General features: G+C 37.9%; 1 protein-coding gene across 1 annotated transcript; it reads left to right on the plus strand.

Annotated features, from left to right (window-relative positions):
• Window positions 1–1311: 1311 nt before the first annotated feature.
• LOC139939178 (vacuolar protein sorting-associated protein 18 homolog) lies at window positions 1312–21482 on the plus strand. Its single transcript, XM_071934953.1, has 25 exons — window positions 1312–1433; window positions 2187–2330; window positions 3145–3218; window positions 3676–3785; window positions 4376–4515; window positions 6480–6564; window positions 7178–7257; window positions 8023–8135; window positions 8897–8985; window positions 9677–9775; window positions 10306–10477; window positions 11157–11214; window positions 11674–11777; window positions 12114–12239; window positions 12896–13031; window positions 13545–13694; window positions 14534–14627; window positions 15303–15532; window positions 16279–16419; window positions 17457–17588; window positions 18018–18227; window positions 18651–18772; window positions 19640–19757; window positions 20155–20360; window positions 20932–21482. The coding sequence occupies exons 2-25, from the start codon at window positions 2241–2243 to the stop codon at window positions 20993–20995; spliced, it is 2943 nt and encodes a 980-aa protein (XP_071791054.1). The 5' UTR covers window positions 1312–1433; window positions 2187–2240; the 3' UTR covers window positions 20996–21482.
• The last annotated feature ends 73 nt before the right edge of the window (window positions 21483–21555 follow it).

The following is a 21555-nucleotide window of genomic DNA, read 5'->3' on the forward strand; positions in this document are numbered from 1 at the left end:
ACAAACGGTTACAAACGCTTTTCAAAGACCAACTCGACCGATCCAAGGCAATGTGTTCCTTTAAACTAGTGACAACTATAAATGAATGTTATCCCTACCAATCGAATAGATCGAGTGCCAGTCTAGTCTCCAATACGATATATATCTGAAATGCACCAAAAACTCCACTATTTGGATGGGATATATTCCTCCCCGATTTGAACTATATTTCCTCAATTAGTTCAGAGGTTCAGACCAGCAAAAATCTGAAGTCTTCCAATTAAAATCTCATTTTGACTCGCTACTGTTCTCGTTAGTTGACTTGCTACTGTTCATGGAACATTAATTACCAGAAGATGACAAAACAAACCAAAACGTTGGAACTATCAACAAAAAACCGGGTTAAACATCTAGGCCCAATTTCATAGCGCTGCTTAAAAGCAAATTAAATTTGCGTGCTTACTGTAGCAGAAACATTTGCTTAAGCCTTAGCATATTTCACAGGTTAGCAGAAAAATTGGGCGGCCATCTTGCATGTTTACCGTGGATTTGCATTGTGACGTCATTTCGCGCGGTAAGCACCGGAAGGTTAGCATGCCTTTTTGTGTGCTTACGTACGGTTAGCAGCGCTTTGAAACAGAAATTACACAGTAAGCACAAAATCGGCCGCTAAGCAGCGCTATGAAATTGGGCCCAGTTCAATTTGTTCAGCATGTATAGGAACATGCCTTATTAGTTTTACTTGCATTATTACTATTATTAATAGAATATTTATTTGGTCCCCAATCGAGAAAAATTATTCAGTCTGAAAGATTGACCCCAGGTGAACAGTTATCTATCCACATTGTTGAGCTTTCATAGCTACCGCGGGGTGTAAAGCGCCACTGCAAATCAATTAAAACAATGAACTACAATCTGCCGACCGTTTTTAATTTGAAGCTCTTGTGTAGTGTTGCTTAATTTGTTTGTAGATAAAAATGTTATTGTTGGAACTTAGATTTAAAATGTGACGTCTGGTCGCCCTCCTTGAAATAATAATTGTTCTTGTCGAATGCACTTTTGTCTTGTGCGGCTCCTAAGAACGCCATCTGCGTAATGGTTAGTTTTGCAACAGGACGTAGGTCTATTTCTTTTTATTCAATTTGTTAATTTTTTAAGGCCTACATTCCACACTGTCAAACACTAAAAGATTTAAACCTAAAAAAAAATAGAACTGAAAACTAATGAAAAAGTTTGAAATAATTATTATGACACGCTGGCCTGGCCAGGGAAAAGAAATAAAATCAGTGGTAACAGCGCCCTCTGTTGGTCCCACCCTCGCCACAATCATCAGTCAGCTGCTGCAGAAGGATTCTCCACCATAAAACACAGAAGAATGGCGTGTAATACACCATGAATTTCGGCATAAAGAGACACAGCACAGCGATAAGATCTTAACAAAATCAACATTAAAGGTAATACTATTAAATCATATTGAGTAGTTTGGTGACTAATTAGCCAGTTATAAGGGGAAACCATGTAAGTCCAGTTTCCGGACATTACTTTGCCCAGCCAGCCTTGTTTTTTGGGGTGTTTTTTTTTTGCCTTTTACCTGCACGGCTGTACATTTTATGTTGACGAATCCTTGCCAGAGCAGAGTCAGAGAGTTGGCAAAACATGTGGGGCTAATATCATTGCAGACAAAGACTAAACAGTTTTCAGTAGGCACAATGTACAGAACATGCTGAAACAACAGTCAATTGCCCAAAATAATTGCCCGTTAGAAACTACCCCCCCCCCCCCTCTTCAAGTTTCAATTCATTTAGTCATTATGATGAGAATGACTCACATAACTTAAAACAGGGCTTACCTAAGGTTGGTTTCGCGGGAGGCTAGCTGTGTTTTTATTTTAGAGTAGGCATAATGACCTCAATGCTTTTGTTTTCAAACCCCTGGAGTGTTTTGTAAAAAAAGACATGGGTGAACTATTTGCACTGCTTTTATGGCTGAACACACAATTTAAATTGTTTGTTTTGTTTGCATTGTCCATTGATGTGCGGATATGCTAAACAAACAAACCAAAATATTTTATTAACAAATTGATTAAAAAATTCATGAGTGACTTTGTGTGGTTACCTATAGGTAGGCTGCCAACCTGCAGGGTTTTTTAAAAAATGAGTGTTCACATTCTAAAATGTCTAATTATATATTACTCAACTTGTTTACAGACACGTTGCTGAAGAAGGCAACGATTCCTGCTTTATTGTTAATGTTAGTTGAGGATGGCGTCTCTATTTGATCAGTATGAGCAGGCTACAGCTAGGGCTGCGTCAAGCATCACTATGGTACCTAGAGAAACAGTCGCTGCCCCTGTGAGTAATTGGGATATGTTTTCCCTCCTGGAAAAAAAATAATAATTTATCAAAGTGATACCACAGCAAGACTTTCAAAAATAGACTGCTATTTATTATGATTTAATTTGAGATTCATGAAATGTGTATGGAGTAGTGCTGAGTGGTTCAACTTTGTTTTGTTTGTGGTTGTCTTTGTGGTAGAAAAGCTAGTTTCGCATACAATAAAACTTCTGGTACCAAGTTGGTCCTCAACCCGAGCCTTTCCATTGTTATTAAAGGCAGTGGACACTATTGGTAATTACTGAAAATAATTATTAGCATAAAACCTTATTTGGTAACGAGTAAACGGGGAGAGGTTGATAGTATAAAACATTGTGAGAAACGGCTCCCTCTGAAGTAACGTAGTTTTCGAGAAAGAAGTTATTTTCCACGATTTTGATTTCGAGACCTCGGAATTAGATTTTGTGTCGAAATCAACCATTTGAAAGCACACAACTTCATGTGACAAGGGTGTTTTTTCTTTCATTATTATCTTGCAACTTCGATGACCAATTGAGCTAAAATTTTCACAGGTTTGTTACTATATGCATATGTTGAGATACACAAAGTGAGAAGACTGTTCTTTGACAATTACCAATAGCGTCCAGTGTCTTTAAACAAACCACCCTGGTTGGCATAGACTGCCGAATGTTATTGTTGGTAAAACATTCAATCGTGTTATCAGTTGTTCTGAGCAGAAACAATGATGATAAGCATTATACCTCTAGATTCTTTCTGATAACTAATCATTAATTTGTAATCAATAACCAATAATTTATTTTTCTAATTGCAGATCACCTCTGGATATGTTACAGCTAAAATGGAAGAGGAGGTTCGCATCTTTAGCAAGATGAAGATAAATTTCACGTAAGATTGTCTTGTAACTTATTCATCATTGTTAAGAATGAATTTGAGATTCAAGAAATGTTTATGGATAAGTGTTGAAGAGGGAATGATGTTTGTTTTGTTTTGGGGGTTTTTGTGTTAGAAAAACTTTGTTTCAAATTCCTAAAACTTCAAGAGATTTATTGTATTTTATTTCAGCCACATCTAACTGCGCAAGCGCCAATGACAGGATGGATAAAAAACATAAAATTACATAAAATAGCACAATAAAATTATTTAAATAGACAAAACATGACACGATTGAAATGGCGAAAATATCTAACATCAAAATAGTTCAAACACAAGTTCGGTAATGTAAAGGAAGTTACCACTTCAACAACACTTTTTTTTTCTAGGCAAAGTATGTATCCTTTTGGTTTTGTCACTAACGAACCTTCCCCTCAAATTATGGTATTGGTTTATTTCACTGATATTTCAGGCCGCCCCGACCCATAACTCATCTGATTGTAAACAACAACATGTTGATGATGGCCATGTCGGATAACGTTGTCTTACGAATTGACTTGGAGCATCCCGATCAACCTGATGGTAAGATATTTTTCAATTTAAACTCACATTCATTTCCATACTTCATGAAAACAGAAAAAAGCCAAAACAACAATTTGTTAAGTAGTAACCAATAAACAAAGCTCCCTTAAAAGGCAAAGAACTTAATAATTAAGTATGAATTGAAATGGCTTTTTGAAATAAAAAGTGTTCTTACAGCCGGTAGGCTCAATTAAACGATTTGTAAAAGTTTGTAAAAAATATTAAAGTAGTAACAAAATATAAACAAAATTACGACAATTACCAAAAATAATTTCTAAATAGAGAACTTTCATCGAATAATGTACTATCTATTTTATTTACTCCAAAAAGTGTCAGAATTCGTGAACTTACGACCCATAATATACATGTTATCAGGAGAGAGCATTATCAATCCTGTTGACTCTGGGATGTACCAAGGCAACACAACTCAGCAAAATACCTTTTGTTTGGTGAGAAAGGGCGTAAACAAAATGAAACAGAATTTCGGAAACCCTTAAAAAGCTGGGCATTTTAGGTTCAAAGTGCAAACCAAATTAATGCTGGCACTGATAATTACCAATTGTGTATGTTGTCTTTAACTCTCCTAACAGAGGTTAAGCTTGGTGATGATCGCATCCATAAACTGTTCTTGGATCCGACTGGTCATCATCTTATCATCAGCACTGAGCAACAAGACGTCTTGTACCTATCCAGGACGGGGCGGAAAGCCAAACAGCTTCAGAAACTCAAGGTAAGTTCTGCCTCAAAATGAGAAATCATATATTGTAAACCACATGGGGAACTGACTGGGTATGATTTAGGGTTGAACAAAGAAAAGTTTACTAGAGTGGGACTCGAACCAAGACCTCCAGATTATTAATGTGACGACGCTCCACCTACTGAAATATATCTAGCCCTATTTAAGCAGTCTCTCCATTTTGTCAATATCTTTGTTTGGGGGTGCAAGAAAGAAGCCACCGGGGGTGTCAGTGAAAATGAGAAAAGTTAATTTCACTGCAGGTTTTTTTTTTCCAGTAAATCTTCAAACAAATCAGTAATAATAACATTCAATATGTTAAGTAAGTAAGGTTTGCGGTAACACTATGTAAAAATCTCTTTTGTAGCTCTGAGAAGAGCTGGATTGCTCTTCTTTGTCCGTCGTCTCAGAGCCACCACTCCTCACAGAAGAGATTTTCACATGGTGTCACCGCAAACCCGACTTACTTAGTATTTTTCCACCATGCATAGCCTTAAAGGCAGTGGATACTATTGATAAATACTCAAAATAATTATTAGCATAAAACCTTACTTGGTAACGAGTAATGGGTAGAGGTTGATAGTCTAAAACATTGTGAGAAACGGCTTCCTATCGTAGTTTTCGAGACAGAAGTAATTTTCCACGAATTTGATTTCGAGACCTCAGATTTAGAATTTGAGGTCTCGAAATCTAGCATCTGTAAGCACACAATTTCGTGTGACAAGGGTGGTTTTTTCTTTCATTATTATCTCGCAACTTCGTCGACCGATTGAGCTTCAATTTTCACAGGTTTGTTATTTTATGTATATGTTGAGATACACCAAGTGAGAAAAGTAGTCTTTGACAATTACCATTAGTGTCCAGTGTCTTTAAGTCTTTTTCAATTTGTTATAACTTGGTTATAACAAACTTTTTACCCTTTCACCAATGTATATTTTAGCATTATTACTTTTCCGAGTTCTGTGGAAAAAAAATCCTTCTCTATACAGTGCTTCATACACATCGGTGTAAGGGTGAAAACCAACTTATATTCTTTAACCCTGACGCAAGTTCAACATCTCTTATTATTTTTATTATTATTTATTCAGCCATTTCAACAATACATGACAATACAAAAATACTTCCAGATGGGCTAGGAGAAACAAAAGCAAAATAATTACGGTGGTCCATAGACCTGCCTCCCCACATCTGGTTGTAATACAAGTAATAAAACAATAATAAAGTCTGTATAAAACAATTTATGTACAAAAAGGTAGGAAAGTTAACTATAAATAAAACATGTCTATAGATGTACATCAAAAGTTGGCGACTAAAACAAAAAATAATATAAAGCATGGACTATGTGAGAGTAAAACCAGTTTTAGGAGTGTAAAATTTGAGAAAGTTTGCACAGTGTAAAAAACAAAATTACAACAAACAAAAACAGAAAAAATCCTAAACACTTGAATGATGTAAAAGAATATCCAAGTAGAATGCAAATTAAATTTAAGCGACCAAATCTATAATGAAAAAAATGAAAACAATGTAAATAAACAATTAATGAATGAATAAACAAATGAATGAATAAATAGAAAAATAAATAAAAATATATATAAATAAATAACCCCTTGTAATATAGATGACAAAATAAATGAATAATCTAAGTAAGTTTTAAGTAAATTGTGGAATTGCACATAGTTGTTAAGAAACTGTAATTCATTGCGGTACTCACTGCTGCCTCTAGCTACTGGGCAATCTCGGCGGTCTAGTTGGTAAGACACTGCTCTAGAATTGCAAAGATTGTGGGTTTGAGTCCCACCCACTCAAGTGATTTTCCTGTGTATTTTTTTTCACAGATATCTGGAAATTACTAAGTGTACAGAGCATAACACACCTCAGTGTATGGTCAAGACCAATTTATATTCTATATCCCCGTTGAAAAAATGAACATCTATTAATTCAATGTATTCATGTTCCAGGGCCACCTCATTGATTCTATTGGATGGAACAAGCTGAATACCAGTGAAAGCACCACTGCAGAGATACTGGTGGGAACCAGTCGAGGTAAAGATTTTCAGGGACAAAAATGTTTTGTGGTTTTAGTTTTGTTTCATAAACAATTTTTGCAATGATTAGTTGCACTAAAGAGAGTCAATACACGGTGCAAGTCTCCCAAATATTCAAACATTTTGGGACAATTTTGGTCCCATGTACGCCTGAAGGAAACAAACACACGCACTTTAACAAGTCCCAATGTTTGAATAAGTGCGATGATTGCCCACTCTAGAAAGATATGATAAGCTTTTTCAAAAGACGGGAACAAAATCAATAAGAAAAACATGTATCAATACTGAAATTAATTTGTTGTAATTATTTTATTTGGTTGGATATTTGAAACATAGAGTTTCACCGTAGCTGTTATGAAGTCATCTTTTAATCAGGGCCATTTTCAAACCGGGGGCCCAATTTCATGGGGCAGCTTAAGCACCATGCGAATGACATTTTGGCTAGTAGTAACCATATTCTGGTAAGCACAATTAGATTTTGCTTAGCTACTTGTTGTGCTTTCAACAAAGCAACTCAATGAAAGTGGGACCTGGTGGAGGCTTGAATCGGAAAAACAGTCTGGTGCCTGTCAAGTGATTGTCAGTGATCACTGCGTTGTTTTCACTTGCAGGTTTGATATTTGAGACGGAGATCCAGTCTGGAGACGACAGCAGATTCTTTCAACAGAGCCTTGAACAGTATTGGAAACAGGTCAGTAGCAAAACTGAGATGTTTCTATTATGGTTAAAGGAACACGTTGCCTTGGATCGGTCGAGTTGGTCTTTGAAAAGCGTTTGTAACCGTTTGTTATAAAATGCATATGATTGGAAAAATATTTTAAAAGTAGAATATAATCATCCACATAAGTATCACTCGAAATTGCGTGGTTTTACGTTTACCTTGTCAACTAACACGGTCGGCCATTTATGGGAGTCAAATTTTTTACTCCCATAAATGACCGACCATGTTAGTTCGCAAAGTAAAAAGGAAAACCATGCAATTTCGAGGCAAATTTATGTGGATCATTGTATTCTACTTTGAAAACATCTTTCTAACATATGCATTTTACAACAAACGGTTACAAACGCTTTTCAAAGACCAACTCGACAGATCCAAGGCAACGTGTTTCTTTAACATGTGGATGCATTTGTTATCAAATCTTGATTAATTAGTTTTTATTGATGTCCACCCACCCACGCCAAAACATCTGTGGAACAAGATAAACAAAAACAGAATATGAAAGTTCAAAGGAAATATTTTGATAAGGGGTGTCGAAAAGCTGTTATGATCCTACAGAGCCATTTGAAGTATTCAGTGACACGTATCAGGGAAGAGATTTCTCTGTTTTTAACTGGAAATCCAAAAGGAATATTATTGGCCCAGTGACCAAAGCACATTGATATGTTGTTCAAAAATGCGATATTGTTATTATTATTCAGTTTACTTTAAATATTTCCTTCAAATTTACACCCTCAGGTCTTTAATTTGGGCAAAGAGGGCCCAGTGCCAGTCACCGGGCTAGAGGTTGAACATGTTCAACCTTCACCTCAAAACGAGCGTAGATTCTTTGTCATGGCAACAACACCAGGGTAGGTTGAGCTAATTTGGGAAATATTTCTAACCCATTTTTATTGTGGTAAAATGTTGTTTTTAAACTGAAACTTCCTTCCTTGTTTTCTCTTCATTGGGTAATTGGCTAGTTACAATGATTAAAGGCAGTGGACACTATTGGTAATTACTCAAAATAATTATTAGCATAAATAAACCTTACTTGGTAACAAGTAATGGGGAGAGGTTGGTAGTAGAAAACATTGTAGAAACTGCTCCCTCTGAAGTGGAATAGTTTTCAAGAAATAAGTAATTTTCCACGAATTTGATTTCGAGACCTCAGATTTAGAATTTGAGGTCTTGAAACCAAGCATCTGAAAGCACACAACTCCGTTTGACAAGGGTGCTTTTTCTTTCATTATTATCTCCCTACATTGTACTTCGATAACCAATTGAGCTCAAATTTTCACAGGTTTGTTATTTTATGCATATGTTGAGATACAGCAAGTGAGAGGACTGGTCTTTGACAATTACCAATAGTGTCCAGTGTCTTTAAGTTCACTTTTCTGAGATTCCTTGGCTTCAAAACAAAAATAAATGAAATTAAATGAAATTAAATGAAATGCGATTTTAAGTTCTCCAAATTTAAATATGAAGATTTAATCCATATATTCCACTGTGGGTTTTGTTTTGAGCCTGTACAATCCGAATTTGTTGTAATGAAATGAAATGAGATTCAAGTTCTCAAAATCGAGAAGTAAGTACTTAATTAACATATTCGACTGTGTGTTTTGTTTTGCAGACGTCTATATCAATTTATAGGAGTAATACCAAGTTCTTCAGAGACACCAGTATTTCAGAATGTCTTTCATAAATATGAAGCGAGCCCCGGTAAGTCGTCTTGATAGCAAATATTTCAGTTCATAAACCATTGTTTGGGTCATTGTATTGTACTTGAAGCTAAAGAAGAGAAGTTGGTTTTTAGAAGAGTAATCTTGTTTCCATCTTGTAAGTTTTGAATGGGTGGTATGGTTGGCTTGTGCGTAAAGCCTTTGCCTCTCACCAAGGTAAACTCGGTTCGATACCCGGCCAGGGCCATATATGTGAGATGAGTTGTGCGTTGGTTCTCTGCTGTGCCACAAAGGTTTTCCACACCATCCGGTTTTCCTCCCTCTGGAAAAATCAAACACTTTTGATCTCTGGCTGTGTTCCGTGGTCATAATGAGTTGATGTGGCTGGCAGCTAAATGCGCCCTTGCATGCCTGCTTCTCGAACACTTTGTAGCCACGTCTTTCGCTGTTCAGCTCTTTGCTGCGAGTAAGGGTGATAAGCCTCCAAAGTTATTATTATAAACATATCATCCAACCAATCTGTACAAATGTTATCAAATTGGTTTACCCTTTTTTAGGGAATTGCCTTTCACACTATTTGTTTCAAGAGACATCTTTGTCAGCATAATCAGTTTCTGTCATAAAAATTCCTTTCAACAATGAATTAGGGAAGTTCATTCTTTTGGAAGTTCATACTTTGTTTTTTATCTTCACTAACAATTTGACTTGTTTTTTTGTTATTGTCATTCCAGCAAGCTTCCTCGAGTTGCCCGGTAACTTTGGTTACAGCAAACTTCAGTTCTTCTATCCCAAATCCAAGACAGTGCCATCACACTTTGCTTGGATGACAGGTAAGATTTTTGGTTCTGATAAAATAAAATAAAATTGTGTGATCGACATTTTGAGATGTTAACAGCTGAGCTGTCTCATGAAGTACCCTGACTGTGTGTTAATTTTTGACTTATATCCCCAAAGACACAATCCTTACTCAAATTCCAAACTGTAGATGTATAAAATACAACTAACATGAGGACATTTTATTTTAAAAGGTGGTCACATTTTTATATTGCTGAAAAATCTCCCTGTGAAGTATCGTAGTTTTTGAGAAAGAGGTAATTTTTCACTCAAATATTAAAAGACTTCAGGCTCGAAGCCTTTTATAGGCATCTGACAGCACACAAATTTGTGCAACAAGGGTGTTTTTGTCTTTCATTGTTCTCTTGCAACTTGAAAAAACAAATTGAGTCAAAAGTTTCACAGGTTTTTTTATTTTATGCATAATGTTGGGATACACCAAGTGAGAGTACTGGCCTTTGACAATATTACCAAGTTGTCCAGTGTCTTTAAATATTTTGTTTTTAATTATTTGTCAACCAACTAGGACCGGGCATCTACTTTGGAGTGTTTGACTTCAACAACCAATCAACAGACAACGTGACCAAGGACAGTCGTCTCTTACCGTACCCTGAAAGTGACAAGGAAGGTAGCAGCGATGTTGAACCAATTGCCATGACGATGACCGAGTTCCATGTGTTGCTTCTATTCCCTGACAGGTAGGTCAAAGGTCGTTCATCAGGGTGACTCTTCAAAGAGGGATTTATTTTTATTTGTCAGAGTTGGATTTACTTTTATCTGCTCATTTTATTGGTAACATTTTCCAGTGGGTTGACCAAGCATTTGAAACACTCAACTGGTTGACTGTGTATTGTGTAGATGCATTCATCAGTTGATACTATAATTGTAGGCTGGCATAGTTTATCTCATTTAAAACCACAGTTGATAATATGGTCAGACAGTAGGGGGGTTGACTCGTAATTGCAGGTTGGCATAGTTTGTCAATCAATCAAAGCCACAGTAGATAATATGGACTGGTCAGACAGTAGGAGGGTTGACTGTGTACCATGTAGATGCCTTCGTCACATGCATGATAGCGTTATTGCAAGCTGTCTTAGTTTATCTCATTCAAAACCACAGTGGATGATATGGAATGAGTGCGTTAAGTGCTCTCCTCTCACCACTATGGCCCTGGTTCGGGTTCATATTTGAAAAGAGACGTGCTCTGTTTCTCTACAGTACCATAAAGGTTTTTGTTCGGGCCTTCGGGTTTCCTTCACTCTTGGAAAAATCAAACACTTTGGATCTCTTGCTGTGGTCCATGGTCATAATATATCGTTTGTTGTTCACTGGAGGTGTTAAGATAATAATTGATTATTGTGTACTGTTCCTTCTCAGGATGAAAGTGATGTGTGTTTTGAACGAGCAGCTTATTGATGAAGACGTGTATCATGCAGTGAGTAGTTCATCAATTACAAACTTACAACACTTGTATTTTACCAATACCAACACAAAATAGACAAACAAATAACAGGTATAGACTCCAATATGGTGCACACACAGACACCCATCTGACTAACACCCAAACACCCTTCTGGCTGACACCAAGATACCCCTCTAGCTAACCCACAGATACCCCCTAACACCAAGATGCCCCTCCGATGAGTAACACCTATACACCCATCTGGCTAACCCCCAAACACCCTTATGGCTGGCACCCAGACACCCCGTACAGCCTTATTGCTAACACCCAGATACCCCTCTAGCTAACCCACGGATACTGTACCCCCTGGCTAAACACATAGACACCCATTTAGCTAATACACTTTACCCCTCTGGATAGTAACACCAAGACACCCCTCTGACTAACATTGAGCGCAGAATAATTCATCAAACTTGATTCTTGTTCTGACAGAGATATGGTAAAATCTTAGGCATCTGCAGAGACAGGACCAGAGGTACCATCTGGACCTTCACAGATCAAAGTGTCTTCAAGTACAAAGTGGTCAAAGAATCGAGGTAAGGCAGATTCTGCTCATGTCAACACCAAATTTAGTTTTTTTGGATTTCCAGGTGCACATACTCTTAAATATAAACACATCTATAGCCCGAGTTGCATGCTGATTGTGTCATAAGCTGGTTGTGATCCCTGACTATGCGACAGTATATGGTTGTATGTCTTCAAAAAATCGGGTGACTGCCAAAATAGGGCTCGCTAGCTCAGTGGGTGGAGCACATCCACGTAAACCCAGAGGTCACAGCCTCAAATATTGCTATAGTTAATTTTTCTTTGTTCAGCTTCAAGTTGCTTTACTGCACTGCACTCCAATAAATGACCGTTGTTTTATTTTGCAGGGATGTCTGGCGAATGTATCTTGACCAAGGAGACTTTGACCGAGCCAAAGAACATTGTCGGGACAATCCGGCCAACTTGGACAAAGTGCTCACCAGACAGGCTGAACATTTCTTTGAAAAGGAAAAGTAAGTTCAAGCCATTGGACACTTTCTGAACAAAACAAAAATTAAAAGTTCACAGATTTACAAATAACTTACAGGGTTTACAGAAGGTAATGGTGAAAGACTTCTCTTGAAATACTATTCCATGAAATGCTTTACTTTTTGAAAAACATTGAAACAATATCAATTCTCGATATCGAGAATTACAGATTTATTTTAAACATATGTCATGACATGGCGAAACGTGCAGAAACAAGGGTGGGTTTTCCCGTTATTTTCTCCCGACTCCGCTGACCGATTGAGCCTAAATTTTCACAGGTTTGATATTTTATATACAAGTTGTGATACACATAGTGTGTGCCTTGGACAATACTGTATAATGGCTTTAAGTGTATAATGGCTTTAAGGCCAGAAAGCCACTTCAAATTGAGGACTACTCTCTGATTTAGGCTGTTGACCAAATAAATTGTCGCCCAAATAAACTGTCGCTAGGGGCACATTGCCGCCTACTCCTGGGGCTGAACAGGTTTACCTCCTTCAAAGTCTGTAACGATGTAGGCAGGGTTATCATCATCTGTATGAGGCTTGCTGGTAGAGAAGAATGCACTACCTTCCCAATTTTAAACACCGTTTTTGATTATTTTGAGGTTGATATTCCTATTCTCATTCTTCGTCACCAGGTATGACAAGAGCGCCCTCTATTTTGCCATGACGGAGAGGTCATTCGAAGAGGTCGCATTGAAGTTCATAGAGGCACAACAGACGACCGCATTAAGGATGTTCCTGAGTAAAAAGCTGAGTGCTCTAAAGCATGAGGTTAGTTGGTCTGTCTGTCTGTCAGTGTGTCTGCTTGCTCTAGAGATATGCTTAATTTTGAGCTGAACAAGTTTTGAGATGTGCCCCCTTTCTTCTTGGTTTCTCACATTGAGCTGTGCACAAATCGTACCTGCAGGAAGTCTAGGCTCTATGATGTCACAGAAAAGCCACTTTTCTACCTTATAAAAATTTGTTTATTTTATTTAACTAATATGTAAGGGGCCATTCACAATTATCAACATTTTCACAAGCGTACAAACGGTATGCTGGGAAGGAGGTTAAAGCCTGTCACACACTTTCGATTCCTGAAGGTTCCATGTCAAACTATAAAAACTTGCATGTAGCTTCATGGACTTGTTTGCACTGTTAGATAAGACAAAGTGTTTTTATGTTTTGTTTGTTTGACCTTTTGAAAGTCAGATAAGCTGTGTCTTGTACGTAGGAAATTATATCTTCTTATATTTCTTATGTATGTGCTCATAATAATTATTAATTTTGTTTCTTCATGATTAGGAGAAGACCCAGATGACCATGCTAGTCATGTGGCTGATTGAGTTATACCTCAACCAACTCGGTGAGTTTCGCTCCAAGGAGGAAGCTCGTAACACTCACGACACTGTCCACACCGAGTTCCAGAAGTTCCTCGCTCAATCCATGGTCAGGGTGAGTATTATACAGGATTAGTAAAGCTGTTAAAAATAATTGTATGTACAAAAAAAAAAAAAAAATTCTTGAAATGATTTTTGTTCTTAAAGCCATTATACACTTTCGGTAAACAGTATTGTCCAAGTCCCACACTTCGTGTATCACAACTTATATATAAAACAACAAACCTGTGAAAATTTAGGCTCAATCGGTCATCGGAGTCGGGAGAAAATAACGGGAAAACCCACTCTTGTTTCCGCGCGTTTCGCCGTGTCATGACATGTGTTTTAAATAAATCCGTAATTCTCGCTAACGAGAATTTATATTGTTTTACTGTTTTCTCAAAAAGTAAAGCATTTCATGGACTAATATTTCAAGAGAAGCCTTTCACCATTATCTTCTGTAAACCCTGTAAATTATTTGTAAATCTGTGAACTTTTATTTTTTTGTCCGTACCGAAAGGGTCCAATGGCTTTAATGACTAATTGAGCCTGAATTTTGATTGAGTTTGTTATTTTGTGTACATCTTGGGTCACATAGAATGTGGGTACTAGTTTGACTGTTAAGTAAGCAGTAACTTGTGGTTGAACATTTGGATCCTAAAAAACCCTTAAAAAAATATGTGATGCAAAACCTCTGCCTGTTTACTTTGGCGTCCTCCTTTACCAATGTGGTCCATGTTAGATGACCAGAGCAGACAATCAAAGCTTTGAGTTGTTGAACCACTGCTACTCTCAAGAGACTTAACGCACAGGGTGTCAAGGCAAACCATAGATGATTGTTCTCGCACCATGCAAGGTTTTAAATCTTACTTGTCCATGTAGTAAGGATGTTCATACTATTGATGTGTTTTTCAGGATTGTCTGAGTGGTAACGTGGACACAGTGTATGATTTGATCGCCAGCCATGGAGACATTGAAGACATGGTGTTCTTTGCCATGCTCATGAAAGGTGCGTTAACAATCAGCCCCGGTATCCTGGCCCAATTAAAAAGGAGCTAGTGACAGTTTGATGTGCTTTCTTAGAAAGAAAAATACATTCTCAATTCATTCATTATCGAGATGAAGGAAATAAAACTTGTGGTTTCAGATACAGCGTGTTGAACTGCATTAGTTAGAAATAATATTCAAGATTCGATTTTGTTGTACAACTAAGCCACATTCCTGTTGCACTTATGAAAGAAAATAAGTCACAATATATTTCATTCAATTAATACGAGTTTGAACAAAGAAAAACTGACCGGATCAGGACTTGAACCAACGCCCTCTGGATTAACGTACCGTCTCTCTACCAACTGAGCTATCCTTGTTCGGGGATGCCAGAACTTTTTGAACACTTACACAGTCGGTTTCCTTTATGGTTTATTCCTTGATATTCTTCCAATTAAATAAGCTAAAAAAATCCTAGTTTATACTTTAAGACGACCCGATGCCCATATTGCGCCACAGCACCTTGTAAACCATTTCATGGTGCTATGTTTTAGGAATAGGTCTCATATTTCAAACGTAGAACCACATACCTTGCAGGAGGATACTGTATGTTGAAGTTCATTGAGCGTCACTGAGTGACGGATATGCTCGCTTTATAAGAATCCACAAATATTATTTTTGAAATTAAATTTTTCAGATTACGAGCGAGTCATAAGTCACCACATCCAGCATGACGACTACCACTCTGCCCTAGAGGTTCTACGCAAACCCAAGGATACCGAACTGTATTATAAATTCTCCCCGGTGCTCATGCAGCACATTCCCAACGAGCTGGTCAGTGCTTGGATCGAACAGGGCAGGACGCTAGATCCTAAGAAGTTGATCCCGGCCCTGGTGCAGTACGACCATTCAGCACAATCAAGCCAGGTAAAGACAGAACCCTCTGGTGCCAGACTTGATTCATTTTCTAGACTTGGGGTTGAAAAAGTTATATTTCAGCTGGCAGATAATGATGCGGCGCTTTCACAGCCAAAAAAGCACCCGCCTACATCAAAGATCTTCTTCATATGAGACACTGTCATTATCCTCTTTGTCCTGCTGCCTCAACCAGACTTGTTGAATCTAAATCCCGTACCACCCACTATGGCGACCATGTGTTTTCTCACACCGCATCAGTCTTTCGGAACAAGCTCCCCCGCTACTTCTAAGACACCCACTCTCTCAACACATTTCAAACCCCAACTAAGAAACTTCTGTTTACTGCAACTTTATTACATTCCTTTTTGAGTGTAATTTTCTGCAGAAAACTTGATACTCACCACTATGGTCTTGGTTCGATTCGCAGCTAAGGCCATAGCTGAGTAGAGTAGTGCAATACTTGTTTCCTATATCACATGGCTTTTTTCGCTGGATCCTCCTGGAAAATCAAATACTTTCGATCTCAGGCTGTGCTCCGTGGTCATCTATGGGTCGTTGTGGCTGGCTGCCAAAAGTGCCCTTGCATGCCTTCAGCACAAATACCTTGAGCTGCCTCCTTCATAGTTTAGCTTCTCAGCTGCGAGTAAGGATGATTAGCCTCCAAAATTATTATTATTATTATTAAACGGGGGGACTGTATTACAATTCAGGAAGAAAACAAATTTAAATTGATTGTTTTTTCTTCTTCTGGTCAGGCGAACGAGGCAATCCGGTTTCTTGAATTCTGCGTTCTGCTCTTGGATAACACCGAGCAGGCCATTCATAACTACCTGCTAGCATTGTACGCCAAGTACCAGCCAGAGAAACTAATGGGGTATCTGGAGAGACAAGGAGATGTAAGTTAACAAGCTTTTTGTTTTGTCCATGTTTCCTGTTAAAGACTCTGGACACTACTGGTAATTGTCAAAGACAAGTCTTCACAGTGGGTGTATCTCAACAAATGCATAAAATAAAAAACCTGTGAAAATTTGAGCTCAATCGGTCGTCGAAGTTGCGAGATATTAATGAAAGAAAAAACACCCTTGTTGCACCATGGTAACTCAAAGTTGTGTGCTTTCAGATGCTTGATTTCAAGACCTCAAATTCTAAATCTGAGGTCTCGAAATCAAATTCGTGGAAAATTACTTCTTTCTCGAAAACTATGTCACTTCAGAGGGAGCCATTTCTCACAATGTTTTATACTATCAACCTCTCCCCATTACTCCCAATCAAGAAAGGTTTTATGATAATAATTATTTTGAGTTATTACCAATAGTGTCCACTGCCTTTAAGGTGGGGTTGGAAATGAACCCCCCAAAAAAAGATCTGTGAAACTCTGAAAAACGAAGCTGATTTTTGTTTGTTAACCTTTTTATTTACTTGATTTGTATTAATTGTATTTTATTTATTTGTTTGCTTAATTTAATAATTTATCTATTTACTTAATCTTTTAGTTATTTATTTATTATTATTTATAGAACACATTTTGGGGGGAGGGGGGGCATTGTTAAGAGCAAGTCTCTGTAAAGAAAATTGATACCAAATTGATACCATTTCCTGTCCGTCCCCTGAAGCCACTGACCTTTAATTGGTGATTTAAACTCTGCCATTCTTCCTCTCTTCAGAATCATTGTGGATTAGTTTTTAGGTCGTCCTAACTTGACTTGGATTAAGTCAATCAAATACACACCAAGGTGTAGGCCTAATCCAGTTCCAGAGGGCAGCTGTTAACAACTTGACTTGTATTTTGTTTTGATCATTCTTTGGAGTTTTGCTATTTAAGAGTCGACATTATTACTTATCATTATAATGGTAGGAAAAAAAGATGGCCATACTATGTCAAAGATTGTGAAGGTTGTTTAAGGATTAAACCTTAGCTGTTATTCGTTAACAGATTGAAGACAATGTGCATTATGATCTGAAGTACGCATTAAGACTCTGCGCTGAACATGCTCACAAGAGGGCGTGTGTCCACATCTACACCACGATGGGACTGTATGAAGAGGCAGTTGATCTAGCATTACAGGTAATGCCCTTTGGTCATTTTCAAAGACCAGTATTCTCACTTGCTGTACCCGAACATTACATGCATAAAATTAATAACAAATCTGTAAGATATTTTAACTCAATTGGTAATGAATAATAGTAGTGTCTTTAATGAGATTGTTCTTTTGTGACTTTTTTGCCTTTGTTTCTTTTTCTTCGATAGTTGCCTTGCCAGTTAGTTTAGATTATTTACATCAGTTGTTAAATTTAATTAATTGAGATTTTAAAGACATGGAAGAAGCATGTAATGAATTTTCCTATCAGCGAGAAATTGAGGGCGCTTCGAAATTGCTGTGGCATCGAAAACCGTCCGCCTTTACTCATTTTAGAACATTTTGGCGGGTATACACATCATCCCAACTTTAAGTCATCAATGAATAATTTTGCCGTTCGACCCGTGTACCTTCAGGTTGACGTAGACCTTGCCAAGCAGAGTGCCGAGAAGCCAGAAGAAGACGATGAACTCAAGAAGAAGCTTTGGTTACGCATCGCTAGACACGTCGTAGAGGAGCAGAGTGACATCCAGAAGGCCATGCTGGTACTCCAAGAATGCCCACAACTCAAGATCGAAGACATCTTGCCGTTCTTCCCGGACTTTGTCACCATCGATCACTTCAAGGTATGTGAACAATCGTTTGAAAACCAGTGATGTAGCAGTTTTGTCAATGTTATTATGGTATATCAAGTAACATTTCAGCGTCATTGATGAATACAAAGTTCTTGAGTTGGTCGCATACAAGCTCTGCAAAGAGTTACTCGTTTGGTGTATATTAAACAACAAGTGTGGCTGTGCAGTGTGCACATTTAATTGGTTTGGGGATGTTTTTTTCTACCTTTTTTGTGTTTTGTAAGATACTAGTTATATGATACCAAGTAAAGGTTTTCACTTGTAACACTCGTTTTAAATTTTAGTTGTTTCCATTTTAGCCTTCGAGAAAGACTCTGTTGGGGTCGAAATGTCAGGCCATTAACTATTTTTTGCATCCATTGTATTCCATCACATTTTCACTCGTGGTGATATTTTATATTGCTTTTTTTTCAGGATGCGATCTGCAGCTCCTTGGCCGACTACAACCAACATATTGAGTCTCTTAAGAATGAGATGAAAGACGCCACAGAGAGCGCTAAGGCCATCCGTGGGGACATCCAAGAGATGAGAAACAAGTAAGGACATGGCCAAATTCCACACTTACCTGGGCCCAATTTCATAGAGCTGCTTAAGCACAAAATTTTGCTTAAGCAACAAATTAATTGCTTAGTAAAATCAGATTACCGGCCAAGACTCCACTCAATTGTTATGCTAAGTAAACAACAGCTAAATACCAGCCACAAGCAATGTATATGGCATGAAGTTTTGACCAGTAACATGTGTAAAATAGGTGAGCTCTTTTCGTGCTTAAGCAAAATTTTTGCTTAAGCAGCTCTATGAAATTGGCCCCTGGACACAAAGCCTTTACAACTGCTGGCCATAAACTTAGGAACAATATACCCTCTCACATTAGGGCTCAATTTTATGGCTCTGCTAACCGCCAAATTCTGTGCTTACGATCATAATTCTCTCCTTGCATGGCAAGCGCTGAATTTCTGCACTAGCCTTGTAAGCCGTTAGGGTAGAATGCCTAGTTACGTGGAGTACGCAAGTCCACAAGCCAAAATTCCCCACTAACCCATGTAATTAGCTTGAGGTTTGTGCAGAGTTCCTTGCTTCCGTAAGGGCAAATTCTGTGCTTACGGTAAGCAGAGCCATAAAATTGGGCCCAGGTTAGCATGCCTTTTCGTGTGGTTACTCTTCGCAGTGCTACACAATGGAAACTCGCACAGTAAGCACAAAACCAGCCATTCAGCAGTGCTATGAAAATAGTAAGTTCCATTGTGTTTGTAGTTCAAAGCTTGTGCACCTTTCCGAGAACAATGAGTTTATCTGGTAAGTCTGCTGCCAGCTAGTGTCCCAAACATTCTCTGTAAAATGCAACTATATTACTCTAATTACTTTTTGTGTTAAAGTACGCATTTGTTTTTGTCTTTGCCCAGGTATGGAATTGTTGGAGGCAACCAGAAATGTTCATCGTGCAACTACCCATTGTTGACACGTTCCTTCTACCTCTTCCCTTGCCAACATATGTTCCACTCAGATTGTTTAATAAATGAGGTACGTTTACAAGGGACTAGGATGAAGACTGATAATGGACCTAGCATTGTTTTAGGCACTTATCTGGGCATTCCAAGTGGCTGTTTTTTGTACTGATGTTAATGGTTTAGCTCACTTTCACCTCTCTTTTTGGTGTGTCTGGTTTATTTTACTTTTTATCCGCTTTTGGTGTACTGATTTTGTCATATTTATCATGGTTTATTTTGTGTTATCGTTGCATTGCGTGGTTACATACCTATATTTGATATTCTTTTTTCTTTCATATGCAGTTGTATTTGATGTACTTTTTTATATATAACTAATTTATAAATATTTGTTATATCTGTAAACAATGGCTACGATGGCATTTTTATCAATAAACCATTTCAATTTCAATTTCATTTTCTTAATCTGTCAGGTTTTACCACACCTGACGATAGCCAAGCGCAATCTAATGTCTTCACTCCAAAGGCGGCTGTCCCAGCTACAGTCCCATCGCAGCACCACAGCAACAGCGCCCACGACTGACGGCATCACAAAGCGCGACGAGGTGGATCAGATCAAGAATGAGCTGGATGACATCACGGCGGCTGAATGCGTGTTTTGTGGGGAGATCATGATAAGGTATTCAGCAAAAAGAAACTATTGACCTTTAACTTTTGACATTTGAAATGTTTCACACTTTTAAGATTTCAACCACACTAAGATCTTCTGTGATCTTCCGTGATCTTCCGTGATCTTCTGTGATCTTCCAGACAAAATGATATTTATTTTAATATTTTAATCTGATTTTCAATTTGTTTACCCTTCAGAAATGCGGTAGGGTTTTATCAAATGACAAAAATTTATAATAATAATTGTCATTGTTACCAATTGTTATATAACGCCTTCGGTCTATAGGCTTCTCAAAGCGCTGATAAACATATCTGCTAAGTTTTTGAATTGTGAGACCCATTTATGTAGCGTCTTGTAAAGGGTTACGGGGTGATGTGGCACAACACAATGTCACTTACCAGAATAAGGTCACCAGCCAAAGTACCATGTCCCATGTACAAATTTTACTTTGTATCCTGCTTATTTCTGCCACTCTATAAAATTGTGCCAAGGACTCAAACCCACTCTTATAAAGCTGCCAATGTACTTTTCGTAATTGAAGGAACAAATTTGTGATAAACAACTGTTTTTTATAATTCAGATCAGTGGATAGACCCTTCATTGAGCCAGATGAATATGAGGCGACGATGAAAAGCTGGGAATAAAAAGTCACCACACAGAGAGTGAGAGACTTCCGGTACAAGCTTCAGCATTTTTATTCAAAGTGTAATTTATATATTTATCTTCAAGTACGCGCTAATCCTCCAATCAGATTGGCAGAATGGAGTGGTGATTTAAACCTATATTGCACGGCTAATATCACTACCTGCGTCTTGTGTATTCTATGTCACGCGGCAAGTTTGCTTGAAGATAAATACGTTATCACACGGGCATTCGTGGCGCGTCTGCGTCCCATATCCAACCGGGACACAGAAGCGCTATATGTTTCCGTATTCCACTCGCGCTTGTGTGATAACTTTTAATGTACACCAACAGATTCATAACAGCTGCATATTCTTCATTCTGTTTAGTGATTCTGTTTACCAAGGGGGAAATAGAGTCATTCAAACATTTTCTTTGTTAATGGGCTAAGACAAGGAAATCTAAAGTTTGTGATGCTCCCCGCCAAAACCAGGCCCTTCCTACCAAAATAAAACGAGTCAAAACTGGGTCCATTTGTTCAAATACGAGAGAATTGCAAAATTAAACATGCGGTAAATCAAGG

This window comes from Asterias amurensis, chromosome 6 (genome assembly GCF_032118995.1).
Source record: "Asterias amurensis chromosome 6, ASM3211899v1".
Classification (NCBI taxonomy): Eukaryota; Metazoa; Echinodermata; class Asteroidea; order Forcipulatida; family Asteriidae; genus Asterias; species Asterias amurensis.